This window comes from Numenius arquata, chromosome 11, assembly GCF_964106895.1.
Source record: "Numenius arquata chromosome 11, bNumArq3.hap1.1, whole genome shotgun sequence".
Taxonomy (NCBI): Eukaryota; Metazoa; Chordata; class Aves; order Charadriiformes; family Scolopacidae; genus Numenius; species Numenius arquata.
In genome coordinates, this window is record NC_133586.1 from 3,066,173 (window position 1) to 3,085,939 (window position 19,767).

Consider the following 19,767-nt stretch of genomic DNA (forward strand, 5'->3'; position numbering starts at 1 on the left):
AAATACTTTCTTATTATTATAACAAATGCCTGATGTCTGTCTAACCCTGTTGTCAGGGGGAATTTACTGTACCCTGAGTTGCTTTTGGAGGACAAGATTGTATGTCCTGCCAGCCCCTACTTAGGGTGCTGTTTTTAAGAGCGTGCCAGGCTTCCCTAGACGAGCTGCCTTCTGATTTGTGGCTAATCCTCAGCACTGCTGAGTGAGGCCCTGGTGGGATCTGTGCAACCATGGAGAAAGCACAACTTTCCCTATAAAATATCTGCGTATTATTTTTTCGGTGTTTAAAATTGGTAAGATTCCTCTGTTGTAAATCTGTGTATTTGAAGTCGGTGTCCACGCTACGGTGGTCTTAGAGACCTTCTGGTAGCCCAGTTTAGTTTCTGTAATTAATTGTCCATGTGTTATCGTTGTTTTCTGTGCTTTTTTTTTTTTCTTTCAAACAGCAACAGCCTTTAAGACCTATTCTCGTAGAGACCAGTTGTCCAAATATCCGTATGGATCCCAAGCTTTGTCCTGCTGATCCAAATTGGATTGCATTTATCCATAGCAATGACATCTGGATATCTAATATAGAAACCAGAGAAGAAAGGAGGCTAACATTTGTGCACAATGGTAATGCATCCTCAATGAAAATCTCTGCACCTCCTCTGCACTTGTTCTTGCTAGACTGAATTAAGCAATGGCAGTAGGGGTTCTTCTGAAATCTGGGGGAATGGACACTGTTTCCACCTTGTTTGTCATGTTCTAAGTGTTTCTTCTAGTGCAAATATTGTGGGATGATTCTTTTCCCTCCACTGTGGAATCTGGCAGAGTGAGTTATTTGTTGAATACATATGGAAGGGCTCTTCTGCTGAAACACAGCACATTCATTTTTACTGGAAACAGCCTTTTCTGTGTGGAGGAGCTGTGGGCGGAAGAGAGCTGAAGGAAAGTTTCTGTCAGTGAAATCAGGCTGCAGGCCTTTTAGAAGCAATACAGGCAGTTTCTGAACAGCCATGTGGCCTCTGCTGGCCCCTCACACTTAGTAACTTAGGTCCTCTCTTCTTGCCCTCTCCAAATCTGTTTTAGACATATATATCCTGGAGGAAGGAAAATGGGAAATTGTGGATAAAGCGCTTTTCAAAAATTTGATTGTGTTGTATTTTAATCATGCTTTGTGTTTGAGCTATATCATTTAAATTCTAGTTAAATTAAAAATGCTGACACTTTATAATAATGCTTTATCTTATTTAAATGTTAAATATTAAAATATTATGTAAGTACATTAAAAATAAACTGTAGCAATGACTCCTTCTCAGATGATAATTATTTATGGAGTGCTGCTAAGTTACCTCCAGGGTAACAGGAAAAATATTGAAGCCCTATGGATATGTCATCATGTTGAGATGTTATGTAAGTCTATTGCTTTCGGTTTGTACAGTGAATGAAATACTGATGCTTTCATTTTTCTGAATCATTTTCTGATATTTTCCATTTCAGTTGTTCAGAAAGGTTTGGGGTTGTTTTGTTTTTTGTTTTTTTTTTTTTTTTCTTTGATTTTCTTAAAAGTTCTGGTTCCAATTCACAGAGCTCAGGTAGAAAGCACATTTTCTTTCTTCAATTAGTACGTAGAAAATTGAGAGACTAATTGGGTAGGAGAAAGAAGGGTGGATCGCTTTCCTTTCCTAAAAGAAGTTGCCATGTCAGAGAGGAATAGATTCTCCCTAAGTAAATCAACAGAACACGGCAGAAGCAGAGAACAAATCTGCTGAGAAATCAGATTTATTATCGTGTAATTGTTCCCGGGGGTAAACTTGGGCCATGTTTAGGATAATGCAGAACTGCTTTGATTCAGCAGTACATCATGAACTGATTCTTTTGTGTCTTTTTTTAGACCTGGCCAGCGTTGAGGAGGATCCAAAATCTGCTGGCGTGGCTACTTTCGTGCTGCAGGAGGAATTTGACAGATACACTGGCTACTGGTGGAGCCCAAAGGCCCAGCCAAGTAAGTATGGTGGATCCAGTGTGTCTGACAGGCACAAGTAGATCCCCTCCCTGCTATGCTGTCCCGTGCAGAGTTATTTTTTTTTCTGTTATTTGTCTTTATGCAAGATAAGAACCTTCAACTCATAGCTCCTTTTGAACTATCTGCAGTGATGGGCATGTTACAGTGACCTTGTGAACTGTTATTGGGGGAAGAGACTTTCCTTCTCACAACAGTGGTAGGAGTTGTAAGAGTCTTAGAGTGTTTTGCTTAATGAAACGTAAATCCCAGACTTTGTTGGATTTTTCTTCATCCTTCCAACCTGCTTGTGCTTCCGAGAGAATATTGATGTCTGCAAAAACTGCTGATGAGAGCTGTTCTGACCAGGAAATGTTAATTCATTTACAGCAATGAACGGGGGTAAAGTTCTTCGAATTCTTTATGAAGAAAATGATGAGTCAGAGGTGGAAATTATTCATGTCACATCGCCCATGCTGGAGACAAGAAGAACAGATTCTTTCCGGTACCCCAAAACTGGTGAGAACCTGATACCTTACATCTTTGTTTCTGGGAGACACATATTTTATTCCATGTGCGGCACAGCAGTGACTCTCCTCGCCTGGAGCAGAGGGTTGTTGGAGAGGTGTTGAGTAGGCTTTGAATTGGTGTCCAGGTGGTGGAAATGTGTTTTGGGGACTGCTGCTGGGGAGGTTACATTAGTCACTGGTGACTGCTGATATTCCAGCCATGTGGTTACTCAGAGCTCAGTCTGGGTGTCTCGGGAGTTGGCGGAAACCCTATCTGATTGTCACTATTTTGGAGCTGCTGTCTCAGATCCTGGCAGATCCAAGTTGTTGATTCTTATTACAGCCCTGTGTCTCTGAGGGAATTGCTGCAAAACTATGGCGTTTTGATTTTTTGGGAGGCTTTCTGTTTAGCTGCTGGCAGTGCCCTCAGTTTAAGTTTTGGAGGACTTCTGGTCTCTGTGATTGTTCTTGGACTTTGAACAATGAACTCGGCATGGTTACAGGGTACCGGAAAAAATCCTGTTGTTACATTTTCAAACAGCGTATGATCTGGAGGCTTCAGCAGTAGAGGGGTGAGGGCAGGCTTGAAGCATATTAAATGGAATGCCATTGGAATCAGGAAAGCAGGAAGACTTATGCAGATGTGCTGGGGACCGATTCACTGGCATGTGTCAGGTGTATGGGGCAAATCTGAACAGTCTGACCCTTGTTCTTCTGAGATTTCCCTGCTGTTACAGCAGAGCACGTTGCTCACAGATAGATGATGGTGGTTCCCTGCAGAATTCATTCAGATCTTGTGGATTTCCTCATCCATTGGGAAAAGTTTTCTGGTTATGATCCTGATTTACTACTTGTTTCAAGGAGGAAGAAAGGCTTGGTGTTAGCCTAGGAAAAGAGAGATGACTTCTCATGGGTTTTTTGACGCTTGTGTACACCCAGATTTCTGAGGGTATTTTGTCACAGCTTTGCCCAATGCTATGTTTCAGCAGTTTAGGAAAACAAGCCAATGAAAGCCCAAATTCCTTTAAAAACAAAAACTCCTAGGTTTTAATCTCTGGGCCTTCGCTTCCAGTCTGAACTGCCCTTTTCTGTGGGTTGTTATGAGGGCAGAGCTTGAAGTAGTGGAGAAAATTCTTCCCAGGGAGAAGGTAAGTACTTAAATTGGCCAGCACTGTGGCCCAAGGCAAGTCATTTCACCTCAGTGCATCAGTTTTTGTAAATAAACCAGGTTGATGAAGTGGGAGTACTTCACAGCAGCATGGAGAATATTCAGAGTACATGGAATTTGCCACATGTGGCTTCTTGTGGATCGACTGGCAGCGGCTTCACTCTTTATAGAAATCTCCACTTTTGCTGTGGAGCAGGCCCTGACATTTAACACTGCAGGATGAGTTGCTGCTTTGTGCCGGCTTTTGTAAAGAGTTCACTTTAGATTTTCATTGATCAACACAAATACATAGCTTTGTCATCTTCACCACTCCAGTCACGGCAATAGGTTTTTAAACGAGAGTTGCTCTAATTTCCAAAGATGCTTTTTAGCACTGGGTCACTTCTTATGCATGACCTCAAGAATAACAGCCAAAGAGTAAACCAAAGGTTGCTTTGCCATCCTGATCACTCCTGAGCATTTACATCCAACTAGTCCGTGCATCCTTTGTGGGAGGGAAGACTGGCTGGGGCTGTGACAGTAGCACGGCTCTTGATCAGATCTGTTTGCAGGATTACATCCACTGAGTCTGCCCCGTGTTTGCAGTCTTTTGCCCTGCCTCATTCTGTGCTGTCTCTCACACGTGCAAGTAGGCTATTTGATCAAAGAGCATTCTGCTGTTTGCCTTCTCCAGTTCTCTATGGATAACACCACAGTAATCCACAGTTCGTCTGCCCTCTTGGAAGCAAACAATCAGTGCCTGACTGCTAACATCTGTTTTTATAGGTACAGCAAATCCAAAGGTCACTTTCAAGATATCTGAAGTGACAATCAATGCGGAAGGCAGAGTAAGTTCTATGTTCTGCTTGTTTTCCAAACAAATATCATTTCTGTGGTTCTTTTTTTTTTTTTTTTTTTGGTACAATTCATTTACCAGCTCAGTACAAATAAACTTTTCTTGGTTGATAGAGTTTAACGGCTTCTCTGGAGGCAGTGCACTTGGCTGATTCCTCTGCGGATACTTGGTGTCTGTGTGTACAGCAGTATTTGTCAAGGCTGTGCTTTCCTTCCCTACCGCTGGTTAATGAACTCAGCTGCAGAGCAGAATATTCTAGGTGTGGATGGTTAGACCTTCTTATGTGACAGATCTCTTGATTGGCTACAGATACTGGGAAAATTTGACTGCAAAAAGAATATATCACCTTACAAAAGCATGGACATATGGAAAGAGATGAACTTTGCTTTCACCCTGGGATTTTTTAACAGATACAGAAATTTCCATAGCTCAGTCCAAGATCTTCGGACAGTTGGGAAATTAATCTTACCAAACAGATACAGTAACAGCCATGCATTAGTGGGATTCTATCTACTCTTGAGCTGCTTGAGCCATCAAGTCACCTGCTGGGATAGCGCTGCTGACGTCAGCCAGCAAAGGCAGGGAAAGCCGTCACAACCCTTGGGGTACCACTGTGACTTGTTCCCAGTCCCAGCAGGGACAGACTGCAGAACTGCATAGCATGAATTAGAACCACGTTGATAACTGGATGTCATGCAGGATGTTCAACATCTACCGATGAAAACACCTTACAAAATAGCTCGGTACAAATCACCTCCCCTTTACGTGGGGAGACTGAGTGTTCGAGTGACTTGTCCGAGATGAGCGATGGATTTGTGAGCAGCATCCAGATTTCTCAAGTCCCAGCCCTGGCTGTGCTGGTGTCTGGCTACAGACGGGGTTGAATCCCCTGTGCTGCAAAGGCTGAACAATCTAAATTGGCTGAGCTGCACAGAAGAAGTCTTCTGTGTCCAGACTCTCTCATCGTGCATGAAAACTGGTTGTGGGGGTTCATCTCAGTGTCACTGAATTGCTGCTTTGTCAACAGATTGCAGATGTTGTGGATAAAGAGCTAGTTCAGCCGTTCGAGATCCTCTTTGAAGGAGTAGAGTACATTGCTAGAGCTGGGTGGACGCCAGAAGGAAAATAGTGCGTATGTTAATCCTGTCTCTGCTTAGAGGGTTTGGGGCACTACAGTTAGAAGCAGAATGTAGTGGTCTCTTGTCTTCTTCAAGCTTAAGCCTGCTTTCATTTTTACATTGCTACAAACTTAATTTGTGCAAAGGGGACAATTTTTCCAAAAGCCAAAACGGAGTCCTCCTTGCCTCTTTCTCTGGTACCTGGCCCTGCTGCTTTGGTATTGGGCGCTCGCAGCCTTTGATGTATGTGTCCTCTGAGCATCCCTGTGGGAGAGAGTGCAGTGCTATTGTCCCCATTTTACAGATGGGGAACTGAAGCCCAGAGAGGCTAAGTGACCTGCCATGGGTCACACAGGAAGTCTGTGGCTGAGGAGAGAAATGAGCCCAGGTCCCCCAGGCCCTAGGCTAGCGCCCTAACCACTGGACCATCCTTGCTGACCAGACTTACTGATCAGAAAACCTGCTGTAAGTGCTACTTACATTTGCATGTCATTTTTAACCCTGTAGATGATGTAGTACAGTGTTTCTAACTCACCAGAAGCTTCTGCAGAATTGCACTTCTCCAGTTCTTGAATCTAAAGATGGATTTCACCTTTTTAATTCAGTGTCCCCCCCCAAAAAAAAAATGTGGAAGAAATTCAGGGGCACATTTGCTCCGTTATCTTGCTTTTTGCAGGATTATTGTTAGAGCTACACGTAAAGTCATCAGAAGTATGGCAAGGTCTGCTGCCAGTCCATTTAGGTGCCCAGGTATTATTCTCTGCCAGGTATAGATTTAAAATATTAGCATTTTCACAAGTATCCTGAAATTTAAATTTAAACTTTTCTGTTTCATTATTCCCTCTGATTTTTCTCTTCTCTTTCTCCCCTAAAGCACAATTCAAATCTGGGAGAATAGAATTAATTAAACTTTTGAACCAGCAGTGCTTATGCAAAATCGAAATGAAGTGAAATAAGTTCGTGTGTTGTGGAAGAGATTTGTTTATGTGGGTGAAATTTTACATGTGGCTTTGTGCTTAATCTGAAATTGAACATTCTTGACTCCCTCAAAATGCTTAGTGCTAATGAGTGTCTGTTGAGATTTTCAGACCTGTCTAATATTCATGGTTGCATGTTATTTTCTCTAATATCTGTCTCCTCACCAGCATCTGGTCCATCTTACTGGATCGCTCCCAAACTCGTCTTCAGATAGTCTTGATCCCTCCTGCATTATTCATCCCCACAGAAGATGATGCAATGGAAAGACAGAAACTTATCGATGCTGTACCAGATTCTGTTACACCTTTCATTATTTATGAAGAAACAACAGACATCTGGATAAATGTAAGAATTTGAATTTCAGCCTTCTCTGGCAGTTTGCTGTTCAAGGCCCTGCTTGCAGCACCTGGGAGAATATTCCCGTTGTGCAAGTTCTGTGCATATTCTGTGCTTCCTGCTGTAAAGAGCTCACAGTATGTAGAGAACAGAGAGATTTGGGATGTGAAAGCAGAACAAGGAGCGGAGCCCAGGGCTCTGGCGTTCCAGGGCTGCCCCGTGGCCGCAGCGTTAACCATTGACACCCTCCGGCTTCTTGGTGCTAGTTGTTCACCAACAGCAGTGCCAACAGGTGAAGTATTCTTCAGCCAACAAAGAAGTATCTAGGCGATATTGGGTGAAAAAGTCCCAAGAGCCTGCTAAGAGTTACTAAAACCCCTCCTTAACTACGTGTGGTCTGATGAAATGAATTTGTGTGCAGTGTTCTGGAAGGTGTGTCCCAGCGCCTCTGCGGTGAGACCAGACACCGGTGTGGTAGGCTAATGCTGTAGAAATGAGTGCTGTTCACGCTTCTGCAGATAACGATCGATGTCCCTAAAATGACATCCTGTTGGAGGTGTGCCAGGGTGTGGGAAGCCCTGGGAACATCAATCACTGTCAGATAGTTGGATCTTTCAGCGGAGAGCATTTGCACAAAGCCTTCCAGTGAATGATCTCTATACAGCGAGTGCTCTCTATCATACCATGTTTACTGTTTGCATGATTTCAGGATGGTGCAGTCGGTTGTCCTTTCTCCATTATTTTTACTGGCTGGAATGGTTTTTGACTGGCAACTCATAAATCCTCCCGTGTCCCTCAAAAGGTTGCCCCTTGAAGCAAAAACCACCATCTTCATGAGTGGGAAAATTATGTCAGCTTATCTTTCTTTAAATAATCCTTCACCTGTGGGCTTATAGACAGCACTGGTGAGAGGAGGCCACTGCACTCTGGCTGCTCTGGGTGGCTCTCACATGGTATCTGCAGAGCTGGGCCCACCTCCGTATCAAAGCTAGAAAGGCAGGTGCAGAAAAACTTAATCTGGTGTCCAGAAGTTAGACCTGCAAAAAGCCTGGTGCTGTGCAGCATATGTGGCCGCTGTCTGCAGATGCCCCCGGGCTCATAACCGTAACTGGTCTTCCCAGTAAGGGACAGTGCTGCACCCTGCTAGCATGAGCTGTGTTTTCTGTGTTGAGCAGTAAGAAGAACTTACCATGTGTGACTTCAGTGCCAAAGTCCTGCTGATAACAATAATCCACTGCTCTGTCTCCATAGATCCATGATATCTTCTATGTTTTCCCTCAAACCCATGAAGATGAGATAGAGTTCATTTTTGCCTCTGAGTGTAAAACAGGATTCCGGCACCTGTACAAAGTCGTCTCGGTTTTGAAGGAGAGCAAATATAAACGGTCGTCTGGAGGCCTCCCTGCTCCAAGTAAGTGAAAATATTCTTTTGCTTTAACTGGGCATTTGCTGCTGACTCGTGAGGAAATAAATCTCCTTCCAGGTGGCAGGAATTACTGTCTTATTGGAAACTGTTGCTATTGTCCAGGAAAGCACTTCACTGCACAGTCATTCCTCTTAAAATTGTGCAGGGGTTATTCTGTATTCAGCATGCCTTAGTTTTAACCCTGATTCTTCCTCATGGACTAGAGGGACAAAGTGTCAAACAATCAGATGGGAAAGAAGCTCCCTGAGATACTGTGAAATGCACTTAGTTGGCTTTTCCTTGTCAATGTTGGGACCGTTTCTGTGATGGCTTTGCCAGAGGTTAATCATTATAGCATTAGCTTGGCTACCTCTGACGTGCAGGGTCCAGTGTATCTAATAAAGGCACGTTAGTTCAGGGCTTGCTTGATTTTGCAAGTAAAACCAACATAGTCCTTGCCACCTTTTACAAGCAGATTGGTGGCAGAGAGGCTGACAAAGAGCGTGGCTTGAACACACTATAAAAAGGTCTCCCTGTCTGAGTGGGCCCACATGTTAGTCCCTTTAAAAATGAACGTGCCTCCTTGGCAGCGAAACCTACGATATGACAACTATTCAGAGAATTCCTCTCTGCTCTTAAGAACAATCATGGTATTGCTGTATAGACAGAGATGTCAGTAGGAGAAAATTATGGGCAGCTGTTGCAAATGGAAATGCAGCAAGAGTGATTTCAAGCAAAAAAATTCAAGGGCCATGTCCTTCTGAGCTGCAGTCAAAGTTTGATCTTGCTGAGATGCACGATACAGCTGCGTGCAAAGCTCCTGGAGTGGTTTTTCCGCAGCAAGTATTCTTTAATACACAGTTATATGCTGTGATACTTATTTTACTTGGTGTGTGTTGAAGGCACTTACTGATCTCTGCATGTGCAAAAAATACACCTAATATTCCTAGTTTCAGGCAACTGGGTGTTGTTTTTTTTTTTTTTCCAGATACCCTGGGTTAAGATTTCTCTGAATGCACCTGACTTCTTTTTCTCGCTAAATCTTCCTCATTCTAAGGGAAATTAAACCATCCTATAAAAGCAGAGTTGTTCCCCACCCTGTTGCAAAATTCCCCGTTGTTTGACACCTGAGAGTCCCTTTGCACACCCATTTTTCAGTATAAAGCCTCTATTTCTATGCAAATGACAAAATATTAAAAAAAAAAAAAAAGGCAAGCAAGCTGTCTAGTACTCAGATTGAATCCTTAAACATATATTTCACAGAATTTTAAATAGTACTAGCCCTAACGTTTGTCTGTGGAGCTGGCAGAGGTGTGAGTCTTCTGTGAAAGCTGGTTACTTTTGGGTTTAGTCAAGATAATATGCTTTGAAGGAACAAGTATTATTGTGGCCATGTGTTTTGTAACGTGTAAAAGTGTAAAATCTCTGTTTGTATGTTGGTTATTTGCAGGTGATTTCAAGTGCCCCATCAAAGAGGAGATAGCGATCACCAGTGGGGAATGGGAAGTGCTTGGCAGACATGGATCCAATGTAAGTCTCTGCTCTTGCTGCACGGATATCCTGCAGGGAGGTGATGGCTGGGGCCTCACAAATCATATTCCATTAATGAGGCTCTGCTTCCTGAGAAGAGTGGACCTTGCCACTTCCCGGTATTGAGGTTGAACATATGTATCACGTGTGATTTTTTGGTCTACAGTGTACTTCCATCCTTCTCCACCTCTAATAGCTGTTCTGGACCATAAGCTCTGGTTTTGGCAGTGTGGGAAAGCAACACAGGGAACATTAGGTGGCTTTCTTTTCCTGAGTGTTCTGTGTGGATCCTTGGCAACAAGGAGTTTTCCCCACGAAATTCAAGGCTTAAAGAGCAAAAATACGGTGAGGCAGCAGTGAGAAAACTCCATGTTTCGTGAACAGCGGGATATCGTGATGGTGTCCAACTGCTGTCCTGGAATAAAGACATGCTTGTTGGAGCGATCAGCATAAATCTATTAGTCCTGTCTCTTTTTAGCCAGAATACACAGTGTTTGTGTGTTGTGAGCTTGCATAAGGGGGGAAGGAATGCTCCCTAAACTGATGGGACTAACTCTGAGCTGGATGAGTTCTTTGATCGTTTGAATCAAACAGCAGATCAAGGAGAACTGTGTGACTGGTTTGGACCTTGTAAAGGTCTTTGAAATCCTTCCAAAATGGTAATTAGAAATGAGGTTGGGAAATGAGATATGGAAGTTCACCTGCATTTGAATCTGTTCTGCTGTCTGCAGGGACAACTGAGGAATATCTAGCATGGCAGTGCTTACAGTCAGCTGCTGCCTTGATTTCATTCTGGGGTCATTTATATCACATGTGATTTGGGAAAGGGTCCGAAGAATGGGGACGTGACAAAGAATGGGGGGACAGAGTTATTTGGTGAAGCAAACAGTAGGAGAGACTGGGAAGAGTAAAAGACCTGCAAGAGAGAGCCAAGCAACGAGGTGTGAAGTGCAAATCAACTGACAGTGTTGTGGACAGTAAGGACAGTCATTTGGCTTATTTCTTGCAGATTGTTGGGCTACAACTCGGCTTTATGGAAGTGGGGCAGGAGGAACTGGGAGTGAAACTTGGAGGTGGTACAACTGGGTGTTGTTTTGCCAAGAACCAATATTGAAGGATGTATTGTTTGTTTTGGTTTTGACAGATCTATGTTGATGAAGCCAAAAAACTGGTGTACTTTCAAGGCACAAAAGACTCGCCTTTAGAGCATCACTTGTACGTTGTTAACTACGAGAATCCTGGGGAAGTGAAGCGACTGACAGAACGGGGTTACTCTCATGCCTGCTGTGTCAGCCAGGTACCTGTCTGCTTGTGAGGTCCTGTGTAGGCAGGGCTGGCTGGGTGTGCTGTGGGTTATCACCAGTCTTGTCCTTCAGCAATCAGCAGACAAGGCTGTATTTGAGTATAAAAAGTAGATTTTACATGGGGGTATGTGGTCCTGTATGTTGTACAGTTGAGTGCATAAACCCACCCTGGAAACCAGATTTGATCTCCCAGTTCAGTTGCTCTTCAGCTCGCTTCAGGCAAAAGGATATGAACTGTTTGAAACCGAGCCTGGCTCTTTTGGCCTGAAGTGGGCTACGGAGCAATCACCAGAGGAGATGAGCCCATGGCAGCTTTGGGTGGGGTTCCAGGCATCTGGAGCAGTAGCCCGTTCAGCTGGGAATGCTTTACCCAGAAGAGGATGTGTTACAAGGTCCTCATGCCGCTATTGGTTTTGCAGGTGTATTTTTTGGTTTTGGAGCATTAATAGCTGAGTCTTGCTAAGGACTGTAGCTTGTCAGAGTCTATCTGCTGTTATCAAAAGAGCTCAGACTTTCTGGGTTAATTTGGTCCGTAAGTGTCATCTGAAAGATCTAAATGCAGAAAGAGATGATCACTTTTGCTTGTGCCGCTGCACTGAGGAGTTCAAGATAATATTATTTTTCTCCCTAGGACTGTGACATGTTCATCAGCAAGTACAGTAATCAGAAGAACCCGCACTGTGTGTCACTTTACCGGCTGACAGGACCCGAAGATGATGCAGCTCACAGGACAAAGGAGTTCTGGGCTACCATTTTAGATTCAGCAGGTAATGACGGGGATGAAGAACTGGAAAAGGACAACCAGCATCACAGAATGAAAGATATCCCAGAATGTGCTTGCTGTTGTGGGTGACTAGATTTGCCTCTGAACCTCATGCGGTGTGAGGTTTTTTTGAGTAACCTCATGTGAGGAGTTCTTGAAAGTATAGGAGTGACATTTTCAGCTCAGAACAAATGGGTATAAACTGGCCATGAAGGAATTTAGAGTGGAAATTGCCAAGTTTCTGGAAAGCCAGTTTTAGCATCAGGGGAGGGGTTTAAGTGCGCTCATTTACTCTGTGCTATGTGCCTGCTAACGAGCATGCTTCTGGGGAGGGATATACACTTATTAAATAGCTGTGTGCTGCTGCCCACTCGTGTCTTTGTGAGACAGCTACTTGGGCTTTGATTTTCCCACTGTGTTTCTGTTCCCTTTCATCTCTCCTGCCCTAAGGCACATCCCGTATCCTGGGCTTTCCATGTATTCATGGAGTGAGTCTTAAGTGGGGTTAGGAAGGGATGGGATATCTGTAATGGCTGTGTCAGGGAAGAAGAGTTACAACTGCTCAGAGGAGAGCAGGGATGGGAATGTGACTGGACTGAGAGTGCTTCCCTAGGGCTGAGGCATTCCTGGTCTCTGCCCAATCCCAGCCACATCCACTGGAAAGTGTGGGAGAGCTCCGTTGGGATTGCAGTGAGATTGGTGATGGGGCAGGGCTGGAGCAGAGCTGCATCATTCATCCATTCCCCGTTCAACCAGTCTCTCTGTTCCCTCCCGTGACAGGCCCTCTTCCTGATTACATTCCCCCAGAAGTCTTCTCCTTCGAGAGCTCCACAGGGTTTACGCTCTATGGGATGATGTACAAACCTCACAATCTGCAGCCTGGAAAGAAGTACCCCACGGTGCTCTTCATCTATGGAGGGCCTCAGGTGAGCGCAGCACGTTGGTGAGCAGTGGGGCGGGCTGGCCTGCGTCACTCCACATACATCATACGTCCTGTATGAACAGTTCTTGCTCTGTGCTGAGGTGAATAGCTGCTTGGCCGAAGGTGCTGTAAGCGATTGTGGTTTCCAGGGCATAGATGGAGGCACTCCCACTTGTCTGAGAGCAGGTGTGGAGTAGCAGAGCTGGAACAGGGAGAAAGGGGAGTGCAGATAGTCCCCATTCCCTCTTCTATCTCCTCCGTCTCCGTAGGGATTCTTTGTTTCCGCTTCCCCCATGCAGGGGGCTACAAAGATGATTAGGGGCCTAGAATATCTCTCTTATGAGGAAAGGCTGAGGGACTTGGGTCTTTTTAGTCTGGAGGAGACTGAGGGGGGACCTGATCAACGCCTATAAATACTTAAAGGGTGGGTGTCAAGAGGGTGGGGCCGGTCTTTTTTCAGTGGTGCCCAGTGACAGGACAAGAGGTAATGGGCACAAACTTGAACATAAGAAGTTTAATCTAAACGTGAGGAGGAACTTCTTTCCTGTGAGGGTGGCAGAGTCCTGGAACAGGCTGCCCAGACAGGTGGTGGAGTCTTCATCTCTGGAGACATTCAAAGCCCCCCTGGACATGTTCCTGTGCAACCTGCTCTGGGTGGACCTGCTTTGGTAAGGGGGTTGGACTGGGTGATCTCCAGAGGTCCCTTTCAACCCCGTATCGTTCTGTGATTCTGTGATACACATGTGAGGGGAGCTCTCTGTTAGCACTGACCATCACCACTGTGTGCTTGCTCCCCTGTCATCCTTCTCCCACTGTTTAGTAGAGCTGCTTAGCCCTGCTTTGGTTCCCCCAACTCTACTCTGCCCTGGTCCATGGTAGCTGGAGTGAGACTTGGCAAAGGGAAAGATCTTCTCCTGGGAAAGAACAGAGAGAGGGAAGAGCAGAGCTGCAGGCTTGGGGCTGGGTTGTGCAGTCAGCAGCTGCCCCTGTTGCTCTGTGCCCATCGGTGCTGCAGTGGAGCTCAGTTCAGCTCTTCATATCAGTGACACAGAATGGCTTTTGCTGGGGGAAGAGAGTTTATTTGATAGCAGACGACAAGCAGGGAGAGGGAGTCCTGCAGCAAGGAGTAGGGATCTTGAAAACTTAACATTAAATATGTATAAAATATTTAAAGGAGGGTAAAGATAAATAAAATGTGAAATTGAATCAAAAGGTGACCTCTGGATTCCGTTACATACGTGGTTGTGTCATTGCTCCTCTTCTATTCCAGGTACAGCTGGTGAACAATCGATTTAAAGGAATCAAGTATTTCCGTTTGAACACTTTGGCCTCTTTAGGCTACTGCGTTGTTGTCATTGACAACAGGGGATCCTGCCACCGAGGGCTGAAGTTTGAAGGAGCCTTTAAATACAAAATGGTAAGTGGAGCTCTGAGTCTGGTTCTTCATTTTCAGCCCGAGATGGATTTGAGTCCCAGCGTTATTTGAGCTGAAGCACTGATTTGGCACATATGCCCCGCGTTGTCTGCGTGACGCTGCCTAGATTTGGGGAGGGGAATTGTGCGCAGTTGAGCAGTGTGGATTTGAGGGTGGAAGGACACTCAATGTGGGAAAGAGATAACGTCGGGGTTTGAGGTTATGAACCAACTCCAGCTTGATGGGTGTAACACAAGGTGGTTCATAAGGAGGTCTCTGACTCCCACCAGATACGTGGTTGGGTGCTGTACGAACAGAAGCAGCAAAGGTCTGGAAGTGGTTACCTTTGGAAATGCTGAGAATATAACTTTTGTCTGGAACTAACAAAACCTACCTTTTTCTCTCCCCTCCCAGGGACAAATCGAAATCGATGACCAGGTGGAAGGGCTGCAGTATTTAGCGTCGCAGTATGACTTCATTGATTTGGATCGCGTTGGCATTCATGGCTGGTCCTACGGAGGCTACCTCTCTCTTATGGCTTTAATGCAGAGGTCAGATATCTTCAGGGTATGTTCATACATTGAGTACTTACTCTGGTGGTACAGACAGTATTTTTCCCTTAATCATGTAACCTCCCATGGGTGTTCACAGCACAAAGACTTTTGAACTTGCTCTAGACAAGTGAGAACACAACGCTCTGGCTGTTTTCTTCAAGACTCTTCTATCTGGGTGACTTTGGAGAGAAGTTGCTTTTCTAGCAGGCATTTCTTCCACGGTATTTCTAATTAGGCTTCTAGGCTTTTGTTATTTTTTTTGATACTTCGCAGACAACGGATCTGAAATTCTGTTCACTCTTTAGGCCTAGTGCCTGCTAAGAAGCCACAGTACCTTTTGAAACCAGCAATCAATGCATGTTGCAAGAGCAGTTATAAGTTGTGCAACCTTGGGTTGTCTCCTCAGTTCTGTCCACTTGTGTTTCTGTGCGAAGCATGGGATGAGATGCTCTTCCTCTGTAAGCTTCTTGTCACGATTGGGTTCTGAGAGGTGTCTGGAACTGGTATTCACATTGAGACTGTACTGGTACAATTATGGGATTCAGCTTTTCAGAGGCAGTGATACCGATACAGCCTCAATAATTAATAGTGACAGCGATTCCTCAAATCAGAAAATTGCATTTGTGCAATTAAGTGCTGCCCATTCCTGCCTCTCCACACAAGTTTGCAGCTTTTCTCCTCAGGAGAGTGTGGCGTTCTTAAACGATACAACCACCCCAAAGAGCACAGTGTGCTTGCACCATCACTGTACTTGCTTCCCCAGCTCCACATGAGCCTGACATCATCTTGACCTGATGTGAAGGTACGGTGTTGTCCACGAGGTCCTGCATTAAAGTGAGCAGGGCGCTTTTGGGCAGAGCAAGCCTGGTGTGTAAGAGAAGTGTGGGGCTGTTCAGGCAGGCCAGTTTTACTGGAATATTTGAGTCTGTTCTCGTGAGCTGGAGTGAGGAGGAACAACTGTTCACCTCATTCCGCTGAGCCCAGAAGGATGTTCACTCTCTGGAGCTGCATAAGAGAGCTTTAAACTGTTGGACTGTTGAGCTTGCAGTAACTGTGCTGGTATAGCTGTACCAATCTCAGGTCACCTATGCTGAAGGTACCTTTTATAGTCTCAACCGTTCCCCGCTTTTTGTCAGCCAAGCTCTTTGTGCCGTGAACCAACTAGGGGAAATGACCCTGCTGAAAAATGACACCTCCTCTTCCTCCTCCCCTCTTCCCTGCCCTGGGAAAATAGTTTCTTTGCAGACTGATCTATTTCCAGATCAAATTGCCCATGCTGCAGTGTGTTCTGAAGCAGCCAGGAGGGCAACCTGGGGATGGGGAGAGGTACTGAAGAGAGGTTCTTGTGATTTTGTGACTTTAGACCACTGCAGTAAATGGGCAGAGTGCTGTTGGGCAAGGCTCAGAGGTAGAGATGTGGCAAGAGCTGGATATTGCTCTTGGGATGTATTTTATTCTTTGTGGCTGCTCTTGCTTTGTCTAAATCCAATCTGAATATTCCTGGGAGGTTTAATAATTACTTGTCTCAAGTCCTTAAGGATTGTTATGTTTTTACTTTTAAAAATACCTGCCTTGCAAAGGGGTTTTGGTGGCTTTTTTTTTCTTATTGTTTTTTTCCACAAGCCTCTCTGCAAGCTGGTTGGTAGCGACACAAGCTAGTTTGCTGCTCCTGGGGAGCTATCAATCCCGGTTTCTGTTAGACATTCAAATGAACAAAGGTTTTACAACCTGAGAGCAGAGCACTCTGCATTCTGGACAAAATCCACCTCCCTCAGCAGATGATGTGTTCAGTGAAGTATTTTGCTTCTGATTTGTCTGTAGGATTTTCCTTGTTTTCAGCAATGTAGGGCGTAGCTGAACTTCACTGATACGTGGGAGGGAGAGTGAGACCTGCTTTTCTTCTGTGGATTGTAAACTTATCAGTGTGTGTTGGACAGTTATAGTTGCACTGGGATGGAGCTGTGGGAGGGAGGAAAGGAGGGACATCCCCAGATCAGGGGGTCAGGTCTTGTCACTCCCCTCCCTGTGGTGACAGCCCTGTTGAACTTGCAGGTTGCCATTGCCGGGGCACCCGTCACGCTGTGGATTTTCTATGACACTGGTTACACCGAGCGCTACATGGGCCACCCGGATCACAACGAGCAGGGGTATTACCTAGGTTCGGTGGCCATGCAAGCTGAGAAGTTTCCTTCTGAGTAAGTTTGGTTGTGGCTTTTGCCTTCTGCTTTTCCTACCAGGAAAGTTCAAGCCCCATGGACACGTTTTTATCTCCCTGTTCTTGGCGGTTGAATCATGGAATCACAAATGCTAGTATTAAATAATAATTTTTTTAAAAGACCAAAACCCAACGCTAATAAACTTAATACTAGAATGAACATTCGCGTAGTTACAGGCCATTCCAAGTAATCCCTCTTAACGCTAGCTGTAATTAAAGACTATCTTTTATGTCTAAAGAAGTGACAAACATCTCTTCAATTACGATCAGCGCTTTAGAGCCACATTAAGCTAGACAAAAATGAGTTGATCAGGATGCTTTCTGCACGTTCCAAGGCCGTATCAGCACCGGGTCGTCTGCACAGCGGGCTGAGGCCATGGGCTTCCTTGCCAAAGAGCTGAAAATCAGCAGTGGTTCTGAGCAAGTGCAAAGCTGTTGTACTGTCCAAGCTAGGAAATACTTCTGAGAACAAAGAAGATACACAGATGAAGAACTTCTCCCAAATCTATTCTTTCCTCCTCTAGATGTCCATCCAGGGCAATTTACAATAGTGAAATCACTGTCTTCAGTGCAAACATTTTTTTTGTGTGGGGTGATTTTGAAGGCGTGTGTGCGGACTGTGAAATGACTGGCAGGTTCTGGGATGCTGTCTAGAAATGTTTGTCTCTTGCTTTTCTCAGACCAAACCGTTTGCTGCTGCTACACGGATTCTTGGATGAGAATGTTCACTTTGCACACACTAGTATTTTGCTCAGCTTTTTAGTGAGAGCTGGGAAACCGTATGACTTACAGGTAAGGCCAGAACCGGGATGTAAAGGTAATGTGTCTGTCTTGGACTGGGGAGTCCAAAATTGGAACTTGGGTATGCTGGGCAGGTTGGAATTCTAGGATCAAACTAGTACTTGAGCCTAACGTCTTTTCAAAGGAAGATGTTATGAGCAAACAAAAAACAAATATTAGGCAAATGAGCAGTTAAGAGCAGTTAAGGCTGCTCCAGAGGAGATCTGCCACTTGGAGGCAGTACCAGCAGCGTTCGTGCAGTATGGAACGGGGTTATCTGTTTAATTAAACCCTGCTGGTTCGGTGCAGGTGCAGCCCAGGTATCCCATACCACACTGCAGAACTGGGAGCTCTGGACAGGATCTGACTCTGTTGAGCCAGGCTGATCGCCCCCAGCACAGCACTGGCTGGGTTAAAGGGTGCAGTGGGTTGTCTCTGAGTTCAGGCGATGAAGGATGGGGTGTTTTAGCTCAAGGGCAGGGTTAATGCAGGGAGATTACATGAATATTTCAAATATGGCTTTAAATGTTTGGTTTAAATGTTGGTGCCTACAACTCTTGTGGATACTTATGACTTTTTTTTTTTTTTTTTTTTTTTTTTTTTTTAATATTTTAGATCTACCCTCAGGAGAGACACAGCATAAGGGTACCCGAGTCGGGAGAGCACTATGAACTCCATCTACTGTATTACCTGCAAGAGAACCTGGGCTCTCGTATTGCTGCCCTGAAGGCAATGTAACTGACCTCTGCAGAACTCTGCTCCACTGGCTGCTTTTCCCAATGAGGAGATGTAGGAAACTAGAGAAAATAGCATGGAACGTTGCATTCTGGTGCCTGCCACATGTACACACACGTACACACACATGGAGACACTTTTTTAAAAGTAAATTTGGTGCCATACAGGAAATTAAAGTACGGAGACCTAATAACTTTAAAGCTTAAGATGTAAATAAAATCAAATGTCTGTGGCATAATGCAGTACCATGGGTGTTCTCTTGGGGGAGGAGCTGAAACGGAAAATAACATACTTCTACAGCACCAGGTCTTCACTTTTTAAAAGCATTATGGCATAATTGATGTATTTTTACAGTGTGTTCCTTGGTATCTTATTATATAATACTGGATGATTTACTCACTACACAGCAAGGGTTTACCTGAGTGGTTACAACTTGTGTTACATTTTAAATGCTATCATATAGCTTTTATGCTTAATGAAAGAGATATATCTCACTCCTTAGAAGCTGGACACAAGTTAGACACATCACCTATCTAGTTGTTAATTGTTTTTTAAGAAGAAGGACTTTTAAGCTGCCTCCTAAAGAATTTAAGTTTTGGATTCAGTCCACTTGATGCCAGGTTCTTTTCAACGATTTCTTCTCTCCCCGGGATAAACCATACTCTTTTTTTCTTTCAGCAGCTTGAGATCCTGTCCTGATTGTACTTGATTTCTGGGGGAAAGAGAAATGATATTTTACTGTGATATGGGCATAATAATCTTTTATTCTGAGATGCAAACTAACTTAAGTCAAAGAGCTGAAACTGTAAATTTTAAAACAAGCTTAAAAGTGCAGCCCGTTTCTCACTGACGTTTTTCCCTGGTGTTCATTCTAGAGCTGGTTTTGCAATACTGTTTTCTTACTGTCACATCAGCATGATAGAGGTGTGTGCATCCTGTTACAGTTTTAAAATTCAGTACTCTATTTCAAAGGTCTGCAGAGGGTTTAGCGAGGAGAGACCTTACCAACACTACCCGTGAGGCAATAGGAATTGTTTCATTGAATTTTCTGCTTTATTTGAGGGACTGTTTCCCAGGCTCCTACTCTGTTCAGTCCTTCTGGGTCCTTTCTAGCACTGCTGTGGAGCATGATTACGATGCTGTATTTGAGAAACCCCCTTCTGTATAGCTTAAAGTAACCCCGCTAAGCCTAAAGGACATGCAGTCCCAGTTGTGTT

At 44.5% G+C, this 19,767-nt stretch overlaps 1 protein-coding gene across 16 annotated transcripts in view; it reads left to right on the plus strand.

The window, feature by feature from the left end:
- DPP8 (dipeptidyl peptidase 8) overlaps positions 1-18,785 on the plus strand; it is a 29,632-nt gene extending 10,847 nt beyond the window's left edge. For 3 of the 16 annotated variants that reach the window (XM_074156482.1, XM_074156474.1, XM_074156484.1), the window contains 16 exons: positions 447-615; positions 1,877-1,987; positions 2,375-2,503; positions 4,427-4,488; positions 5,524-5,624; positions 6,760-6,937; positions 8,180-8,339; positions 9,784-9,863; positions 11,008-11,160; positions 11,799-11,934; positions 12,711-12,856; positions 14,123-14,269; positions 14,681-14,833; positions 16,873-17,015; positions 17,716-17,827; positions 18,431-18,785. In XM_074156482.1, the coding sequence (XP_074012583.1) occupies positions 447-615; positions 1,877-1,987; positions 2,375-2,503; positions 4,427-4,488; positions 5,524-5,624; positions 6,760-6,937; positions 8,180-8,339; positions 9,784-9,863; positions 11,008-11,160; positions 11,799-11,934; positions 12,711-12,856; positions 14,123-14,269; positions 14,681-14,833; positions 16,873-17,015; positions 17,716-17,827; positions 18,431-18,553 (2,103 nt within the window). In that variant the 3' untranslated portion in view covers positions 18,554-18,785. Of the gene's footprint in view, positions 1-446; positions 616-1,876; positions 1,988-2,353; positions 2,504-4,426; positions 4,489-5,523; positions 5,625-6,759; positions 6,938-8,179; positions 8,340-9,783; positions 9,864-11,007; positions 11,161-11,798; positions 11,935-12,710; positions 12,857-14,122; positions 14,270-14,680; positions 14,834-16,872; positions 17,016-17,715; positions 17,828-18,430 lie in introns of all 16 variants that reach the window. The other 13 variants (XM_074156485.1, XM_074156487.1, XM_074156481.1 and 10 more) reach the window with 11 other exon arrangements.
- The last annotated feature ends 982 nt before the right edge of the window (positions 18,786-19,767 follow it).